The following is an 18,816-nucleotide window of genomic DNA, read 5'->3' as shown; positions in this document are numbered from 1 at the left end:
ATAATTTTTAGATAATCATGTCGAACAGTTTATAGATTTAGCTCTTGAAAGATAACTATACACAAAGCATTGCCTTTCCCCGAATTCCCGTGACAGAACTGCAGAAAATGTGACCAGGAACCTAGGCTGAAATCCCGGCATCCACACTAAGCTAAATTGAGTTATTCTGTGCAAACAACTTTACACAAATGCTGTTCAAAGTTGGTCCAAGTCAATGCGTGCTTACCCGCAGTGGCCTTCTTTGAATGCATTGTATGTTAATAACTGGCACTTAAACACAACCACCATTTATGCATGTGTATCCACGGCCACCATCTTTGATTACTATTTGTAAAAATAAAAGATAGCTCACATAGCCATGTCTGCCAAACATGTGTCTGGGTGGTCACGTTGGAATTGTCTGAAAATCATTTTAAGAAGGCAGCTCACCGAAGAAAAAAGGAAAAATCGATTAAAAAAAGAAAACAAGGAAGCTGGGTGGGAAAGAGCATGGAATGTGGAAGAGAGAGATGGAATTAGTCCCTCACAAGCACAGCAACGGAGCACGTTCTGACATCTATAGTGGAAGGATACCTAACCCAATCAAAACCCTACAAGATAAAAATGTTCCTGTGTGGGACAAACACAAAAATAGGGAGGTAAGTCATCAGCTGCCAGTAAGTGAGAAATGACAACAACGCTATCCAATCATGACCATGGGGCTAGCTCAGACCCCACTGCAAGTATGTTTGGGAAACAATAGTTCTTGCAAGCAGACAGTTAAAGCTGTCTGTAGCTAAGACCTAATTAATGTATATGCTATTAAATATAATCTCGTCATATTTTTATATGCAACCTACTGAGTGATTAAATGATGCTTTTTTCCAAAGTTCAACTTGTGCTTTGGCTCCTACAGGCTCAAGAACAGATGATGGACGGGATGCTGAACAACAGATCTGGGTTTAATCCATTTTTTTTGCTCACCACACCATCCCAGTTTGGACCCAGCCATATGCAAATCAGTCTTGACCCTGGTCCTCATGGGATGGGAACAGTTCAGCCGTAACTGCCAAGCCAGGTCCTCCCTGGACCGGAAACAAGCAAACTGGGACCAATTTCGGGTATTACCCCCTCATCAGTCAGGCTAGCTTGAATCCAGTGGTGCAGTAATCATGGGACCCACGTCTGGGCACACCATTCCTACTTAGGGTGACAAAACCAAAAAGAACAGATGATGGACAGAATGCTGAATACAACCACACCAGGCCCCTGGCTTGACTTCCTCTATGAAATAGGTGGGTTGCCGGTCTCTAATTTGTTCTAGTAAAATATGACATGCCTAAATGATTGTAAAGCGATTCGCTCTACACATTCCCATGTGACATCATGCTCTACATTGTCCTCGGATGAACAGCGGGGATGCGTAGTATTCTAGTCTGAGTCCAAGCACCTCATAGATGGTGATGGGACATCATACCAATGACCCAAATTACCAAGGTATTCCAACAGGCGCAATTTGCTTGAAAAACAATATCAAACCAAAACTGAAGCAAATACTTTAGTCACATGCATTTGTGGTGCCTCTTTCTGAGAAGTAAGATTCTTGTGTGAATCAGGGGAGACTGCAGTGGAAATGAGGAGTCACACTTGTCCTAATGAAGTAAAGGTTTGCCTTAAGCAGGAGGCAAAATTGTGTAACTTAATTCCAATTAAAACTATCTCCCCTCTATTAGTGGCTCCTTGCCTTCATACCTCCGCAAAAAATATTGTCCTTGCACTTGCTACAGACAAGGGACCACTTGAGGTCAGCCCCAGAACATGCACAAAAAGAGAAGTAAATCTAGGAATGTGATGAAGAAGACATGAACTTAGGGTAATGAAGATTATTGAGTAGTATTTTAAGCTTATTGGCTAGGAAGTGAGAGGAAGAAGCAAGAAACTTCAAAGAGCGCTTTACCAAGATTGACTCCAAAAGCTCAACCTTTCTGATCTACTCCGTTCTGTTGGAGGAGGAGCGAGCAAGACGCAGGTGAACTTAAAATGCTCCGATGAAAGTTAAGGTAACCATGCCAACCACTGTGTCACCAGTGATGCTCTCTGCTTCTCTACTGTGAAGCTACATTCATGCTACACCACAGCAGTTGGAGTGGTGGAAAAGTTTGTGTCCTGGACGGAAATGGCTGTGGTCTTTTTTGTCCCGTTCAGCACACCTGCTATGAACACATTTTGTTCTGTACTGGGAAGGGCTAGCAGAGCAGGCGTGAGGTCAATGGTATCTACCTATGAGCTATTATACATAACAGGGTGAAGGAGCTCCCCTCAGTACCTGCTGTATCCTCAAGGCCAGGCTGGCCATAGTGGGCACCAGGAGCATTCCTGGTGGGCCGGAAGGGTGGAGGACGGTTATTGACCAATGAGGGCCGCTTTTGCAGCCATAGCAAAAACAGCAGTGGTGTTTCCCACCGGCTTTCCCACCCACCCCCTCCCGTGGCCGGTCTTAAGTATTTGCCAGGCCAGGTTTGCGTTCTCAGTCCAGTCCTGTGTATCCTGTCACCTAATTTGTCACTGGGGCAATTTACACTACGGTTTCCAGAAAATGTATGTTTTCATGTTGTTTAAAAAAATATATAAAAAAATATAAATATATATATATATATATATATATATATATATATATATATATATATATATATATATATATATATATATATATATATATATATATATATATATCTCCCTCAGCCCCCGACAAAAAAGGGCTTGAAAATATTCTAAGTTTTAGACCTGTGGAAAATGTAATCAACCCAAAAATTAGCACAAAAATTCATGAGGAAACATACCCCTAGAAATGACTTTCAGAAGTAGCGCCATGGCCTGTCTACAGTGTCAGACAGGAGATCTCCGTGCAGAGGCAGAGGAAAGGCAAAGGAGGAGCGGTAGCGCTTCCTCTTGAGGCTTTATCATAGTTGGATAGCACTAATCCCACAGACAAATCAGCAGTGCTGCTGTGTGACGGTTGTCCATCAGACTGGAAATTGATGTTTTAATGCAGCCAGCAAAATCCAAATTAAAAAATGTGTTCTGCAAGTCCAGAAATCAATTCTGCTTCCAAGACTGCATGTGAATTGCTGGCTGCGCAGAGAAGTTAGGTATACAGAGTAAGCACAGAAAATCCAGAGTAATTCAGACGCTAATGCGCCACCAGTAAGTGTGCCGCCGTTTGCTTGCTAGATACCAACAACAAAAAATCCAATATCAAATTACAAATAAGTTCTCGCCTGGTGGTGATCCGCAGTAAGCTGAAGACGAGCAAATATACGCTGTCAACTACCCTAGAGGCATGAGATCAGGAGGACTGAGTCAAGTCTAAATCCACTCTTATTGAAACACAAATGGAGAAATAAAAAAGTGTTTTTCAGAAGGCACATACATTAAAACTACAATTGATTGACAGCGTTCCTTAACACATCAGTACTGGCTGGTTTGAGTTCTATTGAGATCTGGATATTCATTACACTAGCAAACCTTAGAATGAGCAAAATCGCTAATATGAACAATAAAAAGCTATGCAATTGACAGTAGACAAGCAGCTGGGTAGCATTAAAAGTCGCCCAGAGTTAAGAGCGGGAGAAAACATGGCTCGAGTTACCGATTCCAGCTCATATCGCCAACCCTAGATCCTGGCATTCTGAGCTGAGATCCCTGGAATGAGGAATTACCTGTTTAACCGGGAATTACTGAGTCAAAGTTGCAGGATTTTTCTCTGTTCCAGGCACTTCTCCACTCACTTTGACCTCCTGCTCAGAGCAGAAGCCACAGTGGGTCAGATGTGCAGTACGTTTTCAGGAGGGTCTTGGGTTGGGCAGGGAAGACTGAAGTGGCTGGGTAATGTTGCTTATTCCTCCGTCCTGTGAAGGGGGTTTGGGCTGGGCTGGGCTGAGCCTCCGCTCTTTGCCTCAGCCCGGTAGTTTTACTGGGAATGATAAACACACAGTAAAACTGGCCCTGTATTGCAAGGCCCGTTAAACCCAGGTGAGGTAATTCCAGGTCACCTAGAATTGCTAAAACTGTATTCCCCTTGGAACTATGTAGCCAATGCGTAAACAAGGCCACAGTGCTATAGGAAACCTATTACATGAGATAAATTACCCCTACCACGCATTATAACTTTATTGTAAGTGACCAAGCAGTTCTATCACCTAATAGAAAAATCAGTCTGAAGGCAGATTCTTCAAGCCATATGACTCCAAGAGGACTTGCTATACCCTTTTAAAATATGGGAAAGGGTATTTTAATCCGTTTAATATTTGGTCACACATTTTACCAAAACCCTTTAAATGAGTGATGTCTTGCTGCTTCGTTTGAAAGAGATAGTATGTTTGCAAAGATGTAGAATAAATGCAGAATATGTTATGTTAAAATAATGTCAACTTGTAGCCTGTCATATTTTGCAAAAACTTATAGAAGCATTTTAATGTATGTCACGTCCAAAAACACATTGTGCTCATAATGTGCTGTAACATATAAGACGATTTCTGAGTTCATGTAAAGAACCCCACCAGTGTAAAATAAGGAAGAAAAATCAGGCAACCATAAATGTCTCCTTATACTCTAAGGATTATTATTTCCAAGAGAAGAATAGTCCAGAGGAAAACCAGATAAAAGGCTAGCTACTCCGTTACTTTTTTAAAGAGCAGTTGTAATTCTTCCCTGTGACCGGCCTTATACACTGTATGCTGATGTAGCAATCATTTTGACTTCACAACTCTAATGTGCAAGTTATTATAGCAGAGTTTAGAAGTTATCCTATCTATTTAGTATCGTTGACTAGAAATGTAATAAGTCAGTTATTGACGTTTTCATATAGTTATTTCAGGCTTCAGGGTGTTACAAAAACGGTAGAACAAATCAGTTACTTCTTAGCCCCAATTGTGTGTGAATTGGCCAAGAACAATACTAAATGGCATGGTCAAAAGTGAGTAAAGGGAGAGGAAAGTCTATTAGGAAATTGACGTTGTTAAGATGATCCGCAATGGCAAATCATATACAGCAGGGACCATGGCCTCACTTTAAGGAGCCGTGCTGTATTCCTTGAAAATTGCCACTTTTGGTGCCTTGTTTGTCTGGGAATAGAGAAATCTGTTCTGTGTTCTAGCTTAAAATCTCAATTATAATCATAATAATTGTTATTATTATTAATAATATTATATTGTCTATCTCTAAACTGCTGTTGTGCCAGTCACATATTCTTTTGGAGCTATCATTTCCAAAGGAACAGCAGAGAACCGGTCTCCCTTGGCGTCAAACCTATAAGAACCAGCTACTTGATATAAAATGCTTAAAGATTCCAATGGTATATTCCTGAAAGAACATTGAGGTCCAAAGGAGTCAAGATGATTTTAGTGCCGCGTATAAAAAAGGCCAATGGGGTGGGAAAAGTTTTGTTCACTGTGCAGCAAAAACCTGGAATGATTTGCCATTCCAGTTAAGAAACATGAATCTCCTGTCCTTTAGATAAGGGATAAAAACTTGTCTCTTTTCACAATGAGCCGGTCCTTATAATTTCGCTGGTTCCACCGGCAGTTTCAGAGGATATAGTTAGCGCTAGGACACCTCAGGGTAATTGACGTGCTTTATGAATGTCATTATCATTATTATTATTATTATTATTGTTAAAGGAAAGTAAGTTAAGGGGGTTCAAACTACAAGACAACAAAGGACCCAAACAGTCCAGCCAGATGAAATTATGATAAAAACTAAAAAAAGAACATGCCTTTGGCAGAATATAAGATGTGTAGTTTACACTGTAGTACCCAATATAATAGTTTTTCATAGTACGGCTAATTGTGTGCTGAAGGCTCTACCGCGGCAATGTGTTTTAGAAACCATACACACCTAATCAAGTGTGTAGTCTTTCAGAGAGATTTGTACCGTTTTGCCATGAGAACAGTCACTTGCATTCAATACAATAATTTAATGTCACATTGAATTCCATAAGGATATCCATGGATATTCCTTGTGTATATTGAGAGAGACTCTCCAGAAAGTACCAACATTTGTTCCACTGTCCCCTGCTGTCACAGAAGGGAATTCGGGCACTTTCACTGTTCATCCTTATTCAGTGGGACACAGTGTTACATATTCCAACTTTATCTACATTTTATTTTTTGTAGTTGTATACCTGTCGTTTTGTAATGGCAACCATGACTGAGTAAGCTAATGGAAAACCTGCAACAATGCAGGACTCCTGAAGCCTCTCTTATATCTCACAATTTTAGAAAACTTGCAGCCTTAAGAAAAGTATGACCTGCTTTCAGGAAATGCCACCAAAGGTACTTTCTGGGGTTAAAAACTACATATCTAAAGTCAAATGTAAAAGCGCCACTTCACTTGCAGCCATCAGCTTTTACAAATGGATTTAAAGACCAGTATATCTCCTGTAGCCAGTATTGTTCACACCATTATAAAGCTCTGGGTGAGTTCAGAGTATGCGAATATCATCCCTCCGAAATATCTAAGGAGTCGAGCATTAAACACAGAAAAATAAACACTGTTTTTTGTAAAAAATAGAATAATAGATGCAAAAAAGACAGTAAATGAGGTGATTAACAGCTATGCATTTTTACTAACGGAAGTATTCCTTATTTAAACTGTGGACGCTTGAAAGAACTTGTGCAATTAAATCCCTTTGCAGTAGGTAGCTCAAAATCAGCCATGAATAATGTAAATTCTAATTAGGTCTTTAGGTATAGGCGTATGTGTGGCATAAAAATGACTAAATACAATCCTGCATCTATTGGAGGTCACCTATTTAGGGTAGTGCTGTACCTTCTTTGAACTGCTACAATTTATTTATTTATTTATTTAAGCTTATATCGCGCACAGCTACCCACAATGGGTTTCCCGGCGCCAGGGAAAGACTGTAGAAGAAAGAGGAAATGTCGCCTTAACTTGAGGCCTCAGCCAACTATTGGTCACGCTTAGTAAAAAGCAAGGTCTTCAGAGCCTTACGGAAGCGGAGTAAGTTGGTCTCAGATTTTAATGCCAATGGGAGGGAGTTCCAGTATTTAGGACCCAGAGTTGAAAAGGAGCGGCCTCTCATTTTTGTCAGCTTCCATCTTGGTACTGTGAAATTACCAGTGTCCGATGACCTTAGTGAGCGCAGGGGTCTGTAGGGTTTTACCAGCCCCTGAACATATGCTGGGGCGCTGCCCTGCTTAGCCTTGAACATGTAGCAAAGTGCCTTGAATTTAACGCGTTCAGGGATACTCAACCAGTGGAGGTCGCGCAAGGCAGTAGTGGCTGAGGTGCGTCTGGGGACGTTCTTAAGCAGGCGCGCAGCCGCGTTTTGCACCACCTGCAGCACATGTATAGTGGCTTTATCTGCTCCCAAATAGAGAATGTTGCCATAGTCCAGGCGAGATGTTACAAGTGCCTGGACTACGAGTCTACGAGTGGAGAGAGGGAGCATCCACAGAATCTTGTGAAGCCCCCGCAAAGTTGAAAAACAAATGGCTGAAACCTTAGTAGCCTGTTGTCTCATCGTTAGCCTGTCGTCAATAATGACACCCAGGTTACGAACTGCGGTCGATGGTGTAGGCGCATTACCCAGTTCAATGGGCCAATGGCGGGGACCCCATAGATGTTTGTTCTGTCCCAGGATGACCACCTCGGTCTTCTCCCCATTCAGTTTGAGACAGTTTCTCCGCACCCAGTCGGCTACAAGAGTGAGACCCGACTTGAGTGCGGAGATGTTGTTTACGTCTCTTCCTGATAAGGAGAAGACGATCTGGGTGTCGTCTGCGTAGGAAAACAGGGTTAACCCAGCTTGTTCTACTAAGATTGCCAAGGGTTTAACGTAAATATTAAATAATAAAGGGCTAAGAATTGAGCCCTGGGGGACGCCGCGGGTGGAAGGGCAGATGGCGGAGGCTGCTTTGGAAGAAAACACTTGGAAGCTTCGGTCGTTGAGAAAGGATGCCAGCCAGGCCAAGGCCTGGCCTGCCACCCCTAGGGATTTCAGAGAGTCGATGAGGATGGAGTGTGACACGGTGTCGAAGGCTGCGCTCAAATCCAGCAGGATGAGCGCCATGGTGTTTCCCTGATCGACACCGTGCCTAAGACTCTCTGTTACCCCCAGGAGGGCTGTCTCAGTTGAGTGCCTAGGCCGAAAGCCTGACTGAGAAGGATGGAGGAAACCAGTGTTGTCAACCAGTTTAGAGAGCTGAGAATTTATATGTCTCTCCAGTATCTTTGAGAAGATTGGCAGTAAAGATATAGGGCGAAAATTAGCAGGATTTGAAGGATCTGTGCCCAGTTTTTTCAATAACGGTACAACCATGGCGTGTTTCCAAGGTTGTGGGACATGGGCCTCGCTCAGAGAAGCGTTAAGTAATTTAATGATGGTGGGATGAGTGAGGGGATCTAATTGTTTTAGTATTTTGGCCGGGAGAACGTCCTGTGGAGAGCCCGATCGCACACTGTTTAAACAGGAGAGGAAGGAAATGGCATCTAAGGGCTGCCAAGTAGTGATTGCTGCATCAGTGTCGGTGTTTTCCAATTCCTGGACTAAATCAGGGGCAGTATACATAGTACCTGGAAGTGTAGTGAAATTGTCATAGATAAGATCAACTTTATTTATAAAGTAATCCGCTAAGGCCTGACACTGGGTGGCATCAAGTGCACTTAAAGTACACAAATAAACTGCAGGTAGACAACACTGCAGGAAAACAACATATCTCCAATGGCTGCCAAAGTAAGACAGAATAACATCTGGAAGTTCAGGCTCTGAATGTCAGAAAGTTTAACTGCTACACCTGACAGCCTTAGGGTGGTCTTTCCCCAAATGTGTGCCTGCCTTCATCCATTTTTCTGACTTTGTTTTTGCTGGTTTTAGGACTCTTCACACTTTATCCCTGCTGACCAGTGCTAAAGTCGTTCTGCTCTCTCCCCTAAACATGGTAATATTGTCTTAACCCTAACTGGCACATTTAATTTATTTGTAAGCCCCTAGTAAAGTGCACTGCATGTGCCCTGGGCCTGTAAATTAAATGCTCCTAGTGGGCTTGAAGAACTGATTGCGTCATCCACTTAAGAAGCCCTCTGACCATGGCTAAGGCCTATCATTGCGGAGCCTATATATGCTATTTACACTGCTACTTCGACCTGGCATGATAAAACACTTTCCAGGCCTAAACCTTCCCTTTTTATACTTAGATCACCCCTAAGGTAGGACCTGTACGGCCCACAGGGAAGGGCGCAATGTATTTGAGAGGAAGGGTATGTACTTTTAAGGTTTACATGTCTTGTCAATGGCAAAATCCCAGTTTCATTTTTTACTACTGCAAGGCCTATCTCTCACATAGGTTAACATTGGGATTACCTTATTAAATATTTTAAGTGTAATTCCCAATTGTGAAGAGAGTTATTTTTCAAGTTCGGTGTCACTGGGATCACAATTTAAAATCACAACATATGGTGAAATTGCATTTCAAGTAACAGTTTAGCAAATGCCACTTCTAGAAAGGTGGCATTTACTTACTTTAGCCATTTGGTGCCTGCTGCCTGTCTCTCTTCAGTCTGGGCTGGGTGACAGCTGGGCTTTGTGTATTCCCACAAGACAGCCACACACAAAGGAAGCTTCGGTCTGTCTTGATGGGCCATTTGGGTGATAGGAGTGAGGAGCTGAGCACAACCTCACATCTGAGTAGTAGTCTCTGTCCTGGCCACACACAAAGGGCTTCATACTCCCCTGCAGTGAGTCTGGAGACAGGGCAGGGAAGGAGGAACTCTGCACACTTCAAAGCTTTTTCTGAAGTTTCCCCCACTTCAAAGGCACAACTGGATAAAAGTACTGGACCTCTGACACCGTGACTTCAGTACACTCCTGACCTGTGACCACTCTGCCAGGAAGAAGAACTGCTGTGCTGCTGAAAGGACTGCCACTCTGATGGACTATTGCCTTGCTGAGCTGCCCTGCTGCCTACTGTTCTCCTGCCTGGGTGAGGACTGGACCTGCATCACCTGAACCCAAAAAGACTCCAAGGGATTGCTGACTTGCGTTCTGTTAAATCCCAACTATATCAAATACTTCAATTACCTGCATCTGCATCTGGAATCTACAAGCTGTGAGTCTATCCTGCCAAGTGGGGCCAAACCAATCCTGCACCCTTGGAAGTGATGCCTAAGGTGCTTCTACATCCAGAACCCATGTATCCTCACTGGAACCGGCGCATCTTCACCTTTGCGTGAGTTGGAACCAGCATATCCTTGTCGTTGCATGGAGTGAACCTAGCACATCTCTTTTGGAACCAGCCCATTGCCTTCAGAATTCACGCATCACATTCTGAACCAATGCATCGCCGCAGTTGCATGGAGAAGATCAATGAATCTGGTCCATTGGGTGGCATGGCACAGACATATTACTTCAGCTGCACCTCGCATCTTCTTCAACGCATCTTGGATGAAGATACTTTGGTTCAGCTGGCCCAAGTGGGTCCCTATATCTGGCCCGCACTGCATCACAGATGGCCTGAACTTTTGACTTTGGTACGGTCCACCATGACCAAATAACCTATTTAAGTGCTTATTGCCGAGCCCTATTTTACATTTATTCTTAATCTCATAGCTCAACTTCTACTATTGAATTGTTGTCATGTTAGTCTTGTTTTATTTATATCATCGAGTTCTATTATTCTAACCTGGTGTGAAGTCTTTTTATGTTGTTTTCAGTGTATTACTGTTTGAAGTGTTGCACAAATACTTCACACATTGCCTCTTAAGTTAGGCCTGACTGCTGTGTGCCAAGTCCCGAGGGGGTGAGCACGGGATAATTGAGGGGGTGTTGTGATTTACTCTGACTAGTATTGCAATTCCTGCTTGGACAGGATGCTTATCTCTGCAAATCAGAAACTCAGTTAAAAACATCAATTAATACAGACCTCTAAACCTTCAACCTTATCTGTAAAAGTGTAGTTAGCAGGATAAATAGAGCCTTGTGTAGGCTGTAAGGCGAGCCTGCCAGGTCAGCGAAGAAACTGGTCATCGCTTCCCTATTGGAGAACAGCTCGCTGTAATTAGAGATACTTTCTTGCCTGGTGGGGATTTGCTTTGCTTTCGGTGTATCTGCTTGCGGGGATAGATGTGCTAAAGACATGAATACTTAGTGCACATCATGTAGCCTGCCCTTCACTCATTTCTGTTTCACACAACAAACTGCCAAGGTGTAAGTTTATTAGTGTGAAACAAAAACAATAAGTGACCCTGACACACTATGAGATTTCTCCATGCACGTGGGGATCACTGTGAGTTTCCCTGCTTGGGTCGGCCATGTCTTTCACTGTATGCTCAACACCCGTCATGTAGTTTCTGATCTCGGCTATGTGTTAAGTAAACTGCAAATTGTAACAGAAATAACCATGACTCCCAACTGCTTTAAGATGCTCAAAGTCTACCCTTTACCAAAAACAGCTAGTACCACATGTAACTTACAGCACAGAGCTTTCTGTAGTCTTCTAATTTTCATGGCCGTCCGGTAGGCAGAGAAGCGGACGTTATTCAAATCAGCTAAAAAACAAGAGCAAAACACAGATGACTAGTATTAAAAGCAGTGGGTCACATGCTATGTTTTCACAAGAGGATTATTAGTAGGGATCCCAGGAACCACACAATAAGATGGTTCAGAGCTAGGCACTGTTTTGTTAGTCTCAACTTGTTCTTCTAGATTAATTCTTAGTGCAAGTGGCAGTAACATTTCCAATAAATCATCAATTACAAGAAATTTAGCACTAATACAATTATTATAATGAGATGAAAAATCAAAGCTAAGAATACGACATTTTTATGTATAAGGTTAATAGAAATACAACCAGCTCTGATCAAGAGCTTTAGTATTTCATGCAATTCTGTTATCCAACACAATAGCCGATGTATACATTTCTATAATTTTTAAGTATGTTTTCATGATATTACATTTCAGTTTTAAACTAGTAACACTTTTTTATAAGAGCTGTAAAACTGATATTGTCACACCTGGAGAGTGTTACACCTTGTGTGGTGTAGAAGTGACTAAAAGAATCTAGTTTCCAAATTATGCACCTTAATTTGATACAGCATCTAAATTGAATCCCCACTAACACAGAGTATCATAAACCACAATGCTGAAACAGTGTGAGAGTTACAATGTACAAGAGAAACATAATTTCAGTAAAAGAGAATCCTGGGACAGGGCTTCTGCCGGTCTGAAGCCCAACATGGCAAGACTTGCTTCCTTTGCCCCAGACCAGCACCAGACTTCCACTGCAGATTTATCTTACAGTCTAATAATGCCTATGGGCAATAGACTCTAGGAAAGTTTGCTGCTGACATCACTGTTAATCCCAGGATTTGAGGAGTTTCAACACCCAGCAAAAATGTATAATTTGTAGAGCCATCTGGCGGATTATACTATTTATGTAAGCCTCTGCGCAATACTACTTGCATCAAAATCTCCCAGGAGTACAGATATGGTACAGGTCGCGCACCTGCAATGCCTGAAAATGAATGGTTCCCCAATAGCAATTTTACTGTTAAATGTGTACTTCAATTGTAAGGCCAGCCCCTGAGACAGCAAGATGGGGGAACTGGTTAAAACGCTAGAAGAACTACTCAGCAACTATACATATTGCGGGATATTAATGGCAGGTTATTTTAACACTTACAACCTGCCAAGAGAATCTATTCTACCCAGGGATCAAGCTGGTGACATGCTAAATTCATTGCCAAGAAGCCCACCGATTGAGGTCTGTACAAGATGACATCTGCGACAGAGTTAAGCACACGTTGCCCAACCATAAACCAACTATTGCCCGTGTCTTTATGAGCAATCTTCTTTGCGAATAAGTGGTCAAGTTCTCAAAACCAAAGCAACAGACCAGTGACCACCTTCCTCTGCTCACTGTGACCTCTTTACAGGTTTGCAGCCCGAAGCGTATAAACCTCCTGGGATAATCTAACAGGGAAGAAATACACGTTATTGCGATAACTAAAGTGGAACAAAACTGACATATCTGGCTTGGCAGCTGGGAAAAACAATTAGCTGACAGCTAACAACAATTATACAAAGGAGAACCTATTTCTAAAATGGAAAATATGGCATTGGAGCTGTACCACATACTAATCGGCAACCCACTAAACTCTCAGTTGGGATCCAAAGAAAGGGCATGCTACCGACATCAACTCCACTGCATCAAAATATAGCAAAGTAAGAAAGCCATGAGACAGGCAAATTGCTACCAGAAACGCTTGGGCGATGAAATGTCGCATCACAAGTGGATTTCAGCCAGAACCACGCACAAGAAAAATATATGGACTTTTAAAACACAACATGAAGAATCCAAATGATTACATGTCTATAGTCTTCCAAATACAAGTAGACAATAAAAATGTTGGCAATATATCAACACACTCGCTGGGCAAGGCCACGACTGACGAAACAGAGTCTCAAGTCATTCATGATCAACCACATGAAAACACTGTACTACAAGCCGACCACTGGAAACCTTCCAGATAATCGATCATTATTAGTAAGCAACAGCCAACAGAATGTTACTGAAGCGAAATCCGGGGCAAGGCAAATAACCAATGAAGATGCAAGCAATTTTCATGATGTGCCAACCACATGCTATCAATTCTGAAGAACATCAGAAGCAACGGAGCCCCAGGTCCAAGCAGTTTACCAGGGCAACTATTTAAAGAGGATTGGGACCTCTGGGCAACTATACTTACTCCGTCATACCAGTTCTGCATGATTAATATAACAATCCCCTTAGACAGGAAAGATTCTCTATTACAACCTATGCACAAAAAAGGTGACACCACAGATCCTGCTAATAACAGGAGGATAGGTGTGTTGGACATTGAAGCAAAGGCATATGCAAGTCTCCTCCTACAGGAATTACAACATTGGATCATTAATGAAGGTATGCTACCGGCGTACCAATCAGGTTTTAGGGCTAGAGCCTCATCATTGGACAATGTTTTAGCCTTGGCTTACCTAATCGAACAGACCACCCACATAAGAAAGCGCCCTCTCTTCACCTGTTTCATGGACTATTCTGCAGCATTTGAACATCAACAGGAACTTACTATTGCAACAAAAACAAAACTGGGGGATCCCAAGAATGCTGCTGAGATCCATTATTGCTCTTTACACCAAAATCAAGGTATGTGTCAAACTAACGCAAAACACAGTGACAAAGAAGGTGTTTACAGACCAAGGGCTTAAACAAGGCTGCGTCTTGGTGCTTCTAGTTTTTAACCTTTATACTGCAGACCTGGGTAATTCAATATCAACAGCCAACCTGCTAGCACCACAAATTGGGAGGACCAGATTGTATTTTAATGCAGTACACAGACATTATGGTATTACTGAACCACACAAAGTCGGGGTTGCAAAAAGCATTCGACTTACTAAGCATCTACAACAACGCCAACAAACTAGCGACCAATGCCAATCAAACAAAGGTAGTGATCTCTAGAAAGCATGCCAACAAACTCAAACATCACTGGAGATTAGGCAACCTAAAAATAACTACCACATCTAAATACAACAATCTGGGGTCTGATGACAAGCCCACCAAACACATTTCTTCTATGGAAGAAAAAGCTAAGGTAGTGATGTATGCCTTGTGCAAACATAACTCCAAGCTGTATACCCCATCCACTGAGTCAATCCGAAAGGTAATAAAAGCTAAGCAACTACCCTCAAATTCCTACAGACAATTAGTCTTTCCCAGATCAATGGTGAATATTATGGAGTCTGCCCAATGCTGTGCTTTCAAACAGATTTTCCAAAATCCTGCACACACACGGAATGCTTTGGTATGGCTGGTGTTCGGCCTATGCAAACAATCCTATCAAAAGTGGGCATCTATTATCCGATACTATTGAGGAATATGTTCAGCTGCTCCTAACACTATGAAAGCAATCTTGAAAGAACTCTTTACAAGAGACAAATACCCCAGGGCAGATTGTTTATCGACCGCCTGTACTACAATAAACCTTGATATGTCCAGTTGGGGACATTTAATCCTTCAGCCGGGAATACTAAAAAATATACATTAAAGGAACAAGTAAGACTTTTATCAATGCCAGAAGATCTAGGACTAATATAAACTGCTGAAAGTAACATCTGGGTCCTAATTAGCTCCCACAAGGCCAAACTGAGCCAGTCATATCTATACTCTGCACAAAACAAATCAATTTTAAGATAAATCTTGTCAGTCAGACACATGATTATGCCAATAAAAGATATAGACTCCTGCTGGAAATCCCTCAAGGTGGTTACCTTCTGCAGACTATGCCACCTGTATGAGAAAACTTTGGCCCATCTAGTCTGCATCTACCCAAACCTAATGTATGCATGTTGCACTTTGCTAAAACCACTCTTTTTAAAGTAAGGCACTAGCTCAGAAGCAGTGGAACGTCTTTTTAATTTGGAGTTCGCAATGGAACTGGCAAGGCTATCAAAATTTGAATGTCAACTCCAAGGACTCCTACGCGAAACTCCAGCCTTGACTCAAAGGCACACCGAGAAATAAACATTGTGGACCATACATCCGCTTTTAACAGTTTTATCTTATCTTGCTCAGTAGTACTATTTTGAAATCATCTAAACTATGTTTAAAGATGTTTTAAGTATGATCTAATAAGAATTTTTTTTAGAGGTCATACTTTGTACGGTTTTATAACAGTTTTTATTAATTGAAACAAATACAAAAAAATCAATCATTCAGTCCAATAACGTTGGGATATTTCTGGGGGACTGATTAAGATGGGTGAGAAGCAAGGGCATCTAAAAGTAGTGGGCAGAAACGGCCAAGAGTAGCATCTTACAAAATCAGAAAACATGAGTAGAAACCATATTCTTAGCTGCAGTAAGAGTCACAAGATGAATAAAGTTGGAGAGCAATAGACAGTTCCTGCAGTGTTGGGGAATGTCTCCAAACGAATTATAAATCATTAACACGAAAAAATACATTACTACATATTGGTGGTCATAGGAAGATGCTTTTAAGGCCTGTTATAAGTACAGCTGTATCCTGCCTTTTTTTTAAACAGAGTAACTGGCAGAAAGTAATGTTTCAATCACTTTCAGGACACAAATATCAATATTTAAAAAAGTAAAACGTTGACGATTCTGTTAATAATTATAAAGAGGCGAGCTGTTGTAGTGCTTACAGTAGTGGTATTGGAGAGTAATACAGAACAATTCAGCCCTGGATTGGGGTCAATATGACAAACATAACTGGGAAACTGGTGCACTGAGACATTAAGATGGAACAATAACTCACCAAGGGACTGGAAAAGTTCAGTCATCTTGGGATGGTCCCAACATGTTGTTTGTGTCTGGTGACTGAAAGATAAGGAGAAAGGCAGTGCGTTAGGTTTGATAAAGCTAAACGTATGAGGAGTCAATAAGAAACATGAACATTTAATGACTACCAATGTACTCCAGAAACACACAGCAAAACATATACAAACAATTGCAATTAATTTTGACAATACTCATTGCATTAGGAATTAAAATGTTTAAGACAGCCATAACTTAAAACTAGCCAAATCATGTATGAACTTGTAGATTTAAAGTGCTAAAACAATGAATACTGTAGAAAAAGGCATACATCTATTATTTACATTTAATTAAAGTAATATATAAAACAATTCTAACTGCCACTGATTTTTTACAACTGCAGTAGAAGACACAATGAAAAGATCTCAGCAAAATAGTTTTCAAAAGGGTGACCAAAAATATATTAATTTGCAGCAATATGAGGATTTACGTATGGACCAATGTAGTCATTGGCACTGGTTGACTATCATGACAAAATTAGCATATGTGGCACAGGAAGAATAGTATATGTATATAAATAAACAATAAACTCTTACTTGCTCAACAATTTGTTGCTATGGGGGAAAGGAATTATTGTAAAAACACACATTCTACAAATTACCTATTACCCAATGGGCTACTGTGATCAATTTCTCCACAAGGATAGTCTTCAGATGTGAATTCTACACACTTCTGTGTACTTCTAATGTTTGTGACCCAATATGGGTATGATTAAGGGATGGGCGATGATACTAAAAAATATCTCTGAAATGCCAGGCAATGAATACACAAAGCAAAGGTAAGAAATTGGTTAAACTTTTCAATTATAAAATTTTAACTGCTTCAATGATAACTACTTAAAAAAAATGTACATCCGTAGTAATTAACTATGACCACTATGTTGCTCTCAGCTTGATTCATCTATCCATTATTAGCACATTATAGTATGTAAAAAGGTCATGTGCCAATCGATATTTGTGCAAAAACAAGTTTGCATCAAGAATAATCTTATATAGTAACGATTTCTGGAGAGTACTTGAAGTACATCAACCTGGCTGAGACGATATGTTCTTGCTAACACAGTATGAGCTACAAGTGTGAAGCCATGTTAATGAATAATGGAGAGGAGAACACCATATTAACCGGTGCAAATATCATCCTCACAGTTTTACACAGCAGCCTTTACTAATTACCCTTTCAATATGACATTCACTCAGGATAGTAGGTGGTGCCATTAAAAGGTGTTGGTGTGTAGTGTTAATTAAAATTGACACCCTCACCACAGTATAAACAATTAGTGGCTGAATCATTTCTATCTTCAAAAACAGCAGTGCCTCTACAGACAAAGCCTCCTGCCTCCCTACAGCTAGGCCGGCGTAGGCAAAAACACAACTAGATGGGAAAGTGACTTGGCTTGGCATATTTCATTTTTTTAATTGAGCAGTTCTACACATTTTAGATAGTTGATGATGAGGACTCGGGATTATACTTGGTTAGCCCCAGAACATATGTTTAATGTGAATTATTCAAATGAAAAGTCCATGTAATATTCAGAGGGGAAGTCAAGAGAGTAGTAGGTATAGAAAGGAACTATGACACTGCTGTATAAATGGATCAGGTCACAGCCAGGACTAGAATTGCTTTCCAAAAATCAATGGACAGGTTACACTGTTCTCCCATACCCACTGCTGCAGCATATCATGCCATCATGTATGCGACTCAAAAACAAAGCATTAAGATTGTTCTCCATTGAGAACTGCTTTTTAAAGAAATGAAGAAAAGGGGCATGAATTAAGTTATCAATCAATCAATCAATCAGTGACACTTATAAAGCGCGCTACATACCCATAGGGTCTCAAGGCGCTGGGGGGGGGGGGGTGCCGCTACTGCTCGAACAGCCAGGTCTTCAGCTTCTTCCTGAAGGAGAGGTGGTCTTGGGTCAGGCGCAGGTCGGTCGGGAGGGAGTTCCAGGTCTTGGCGGCCAGGTAGGAGAAGGACCTTCCTCCTGTAGTCGCTCTTCGGATGCGGGGGACGGCGGCGAGGGCGTGGTTGGCTGAACGGAGGTGGCGTTTGGGAGCGTAGAAGTTGACTCGGCTGTTGAGGTAGCTCGGTCCTTGATCGTGTAGAGCTTTGTGTGCGTGGGTGAGGAGGCGGAAGGTGATTCTTTTGTTGACGGGGAGCCAGTGAAGGTCTCTCAGATGTCCGGAGATGTGGCTGGTTCGTGGGATGTCGAGGATGAGTCTGGCTGAGGCGTTCTGGATCCGCTGGAGTCTCTTCTGGAGCTTGGCGGTGGTACCGGCGTATAGGGCGTTGCCGTAGTCCAGACGGCTGGTGACGAGGGCCTGGGTGACGGTCTTCCTGGTCTCGGTGGGGATCCACCAGAAGATCTTTCGTAGCATGCGCAGGATGTTGAAGCACGACGAGGAGACGGCGTTGACTTGTCTGGTCATGGAGAGGGAGGAGTCCAG

At 41.8% G+C, this 18,816-nt stretch overlaps 1 protein-coding gene across 2 annotated transcripts in view; it reads right to left on the bottom strand.

Annotated features, from left to right (window-relative positions):
• The window catches only part of UTRN (utrophin), a 1,532,463-nt gene that overhangs the window by 259,217 nt on the left and 1,254,430 nt on the right, over positions 1-18,816 (bottom strand). For both annotated transcript variants that reach the window (XM_078648677.1, XM_078648678.1), the window contains 2 exons: positions 16,311-16,372; positions 11,470-11,544 (listed from right to left, as the gene is read on the bottom strand). In XM_078648677.1, coding sequence (XP_078504803.1) covers positions 11,470-11,544; positions 16,311-16,372 — 137 coding nt within the window. The remainder of the gene's footprint in view (positions 1-11,469; positions 11,545-16,310; positions 16,373-18,816) is intronic.

Source organism: Lissotriton helveticus, chromosome 6 (genome assembly GCF_964261635.1).
Source record: "Lissotriton helveticus chromosome 6, aLisHel1.1, whole genome shotgun sequence".
NCBI lineage: Eukaryota > Metazoa > Chordata > Amphibia > Caudata > Salamandridae > Lissotriton > Lissotriton helveticus.
This window is presented reverse-complemented; position numbering and strand designations above follow the sequence as displayed.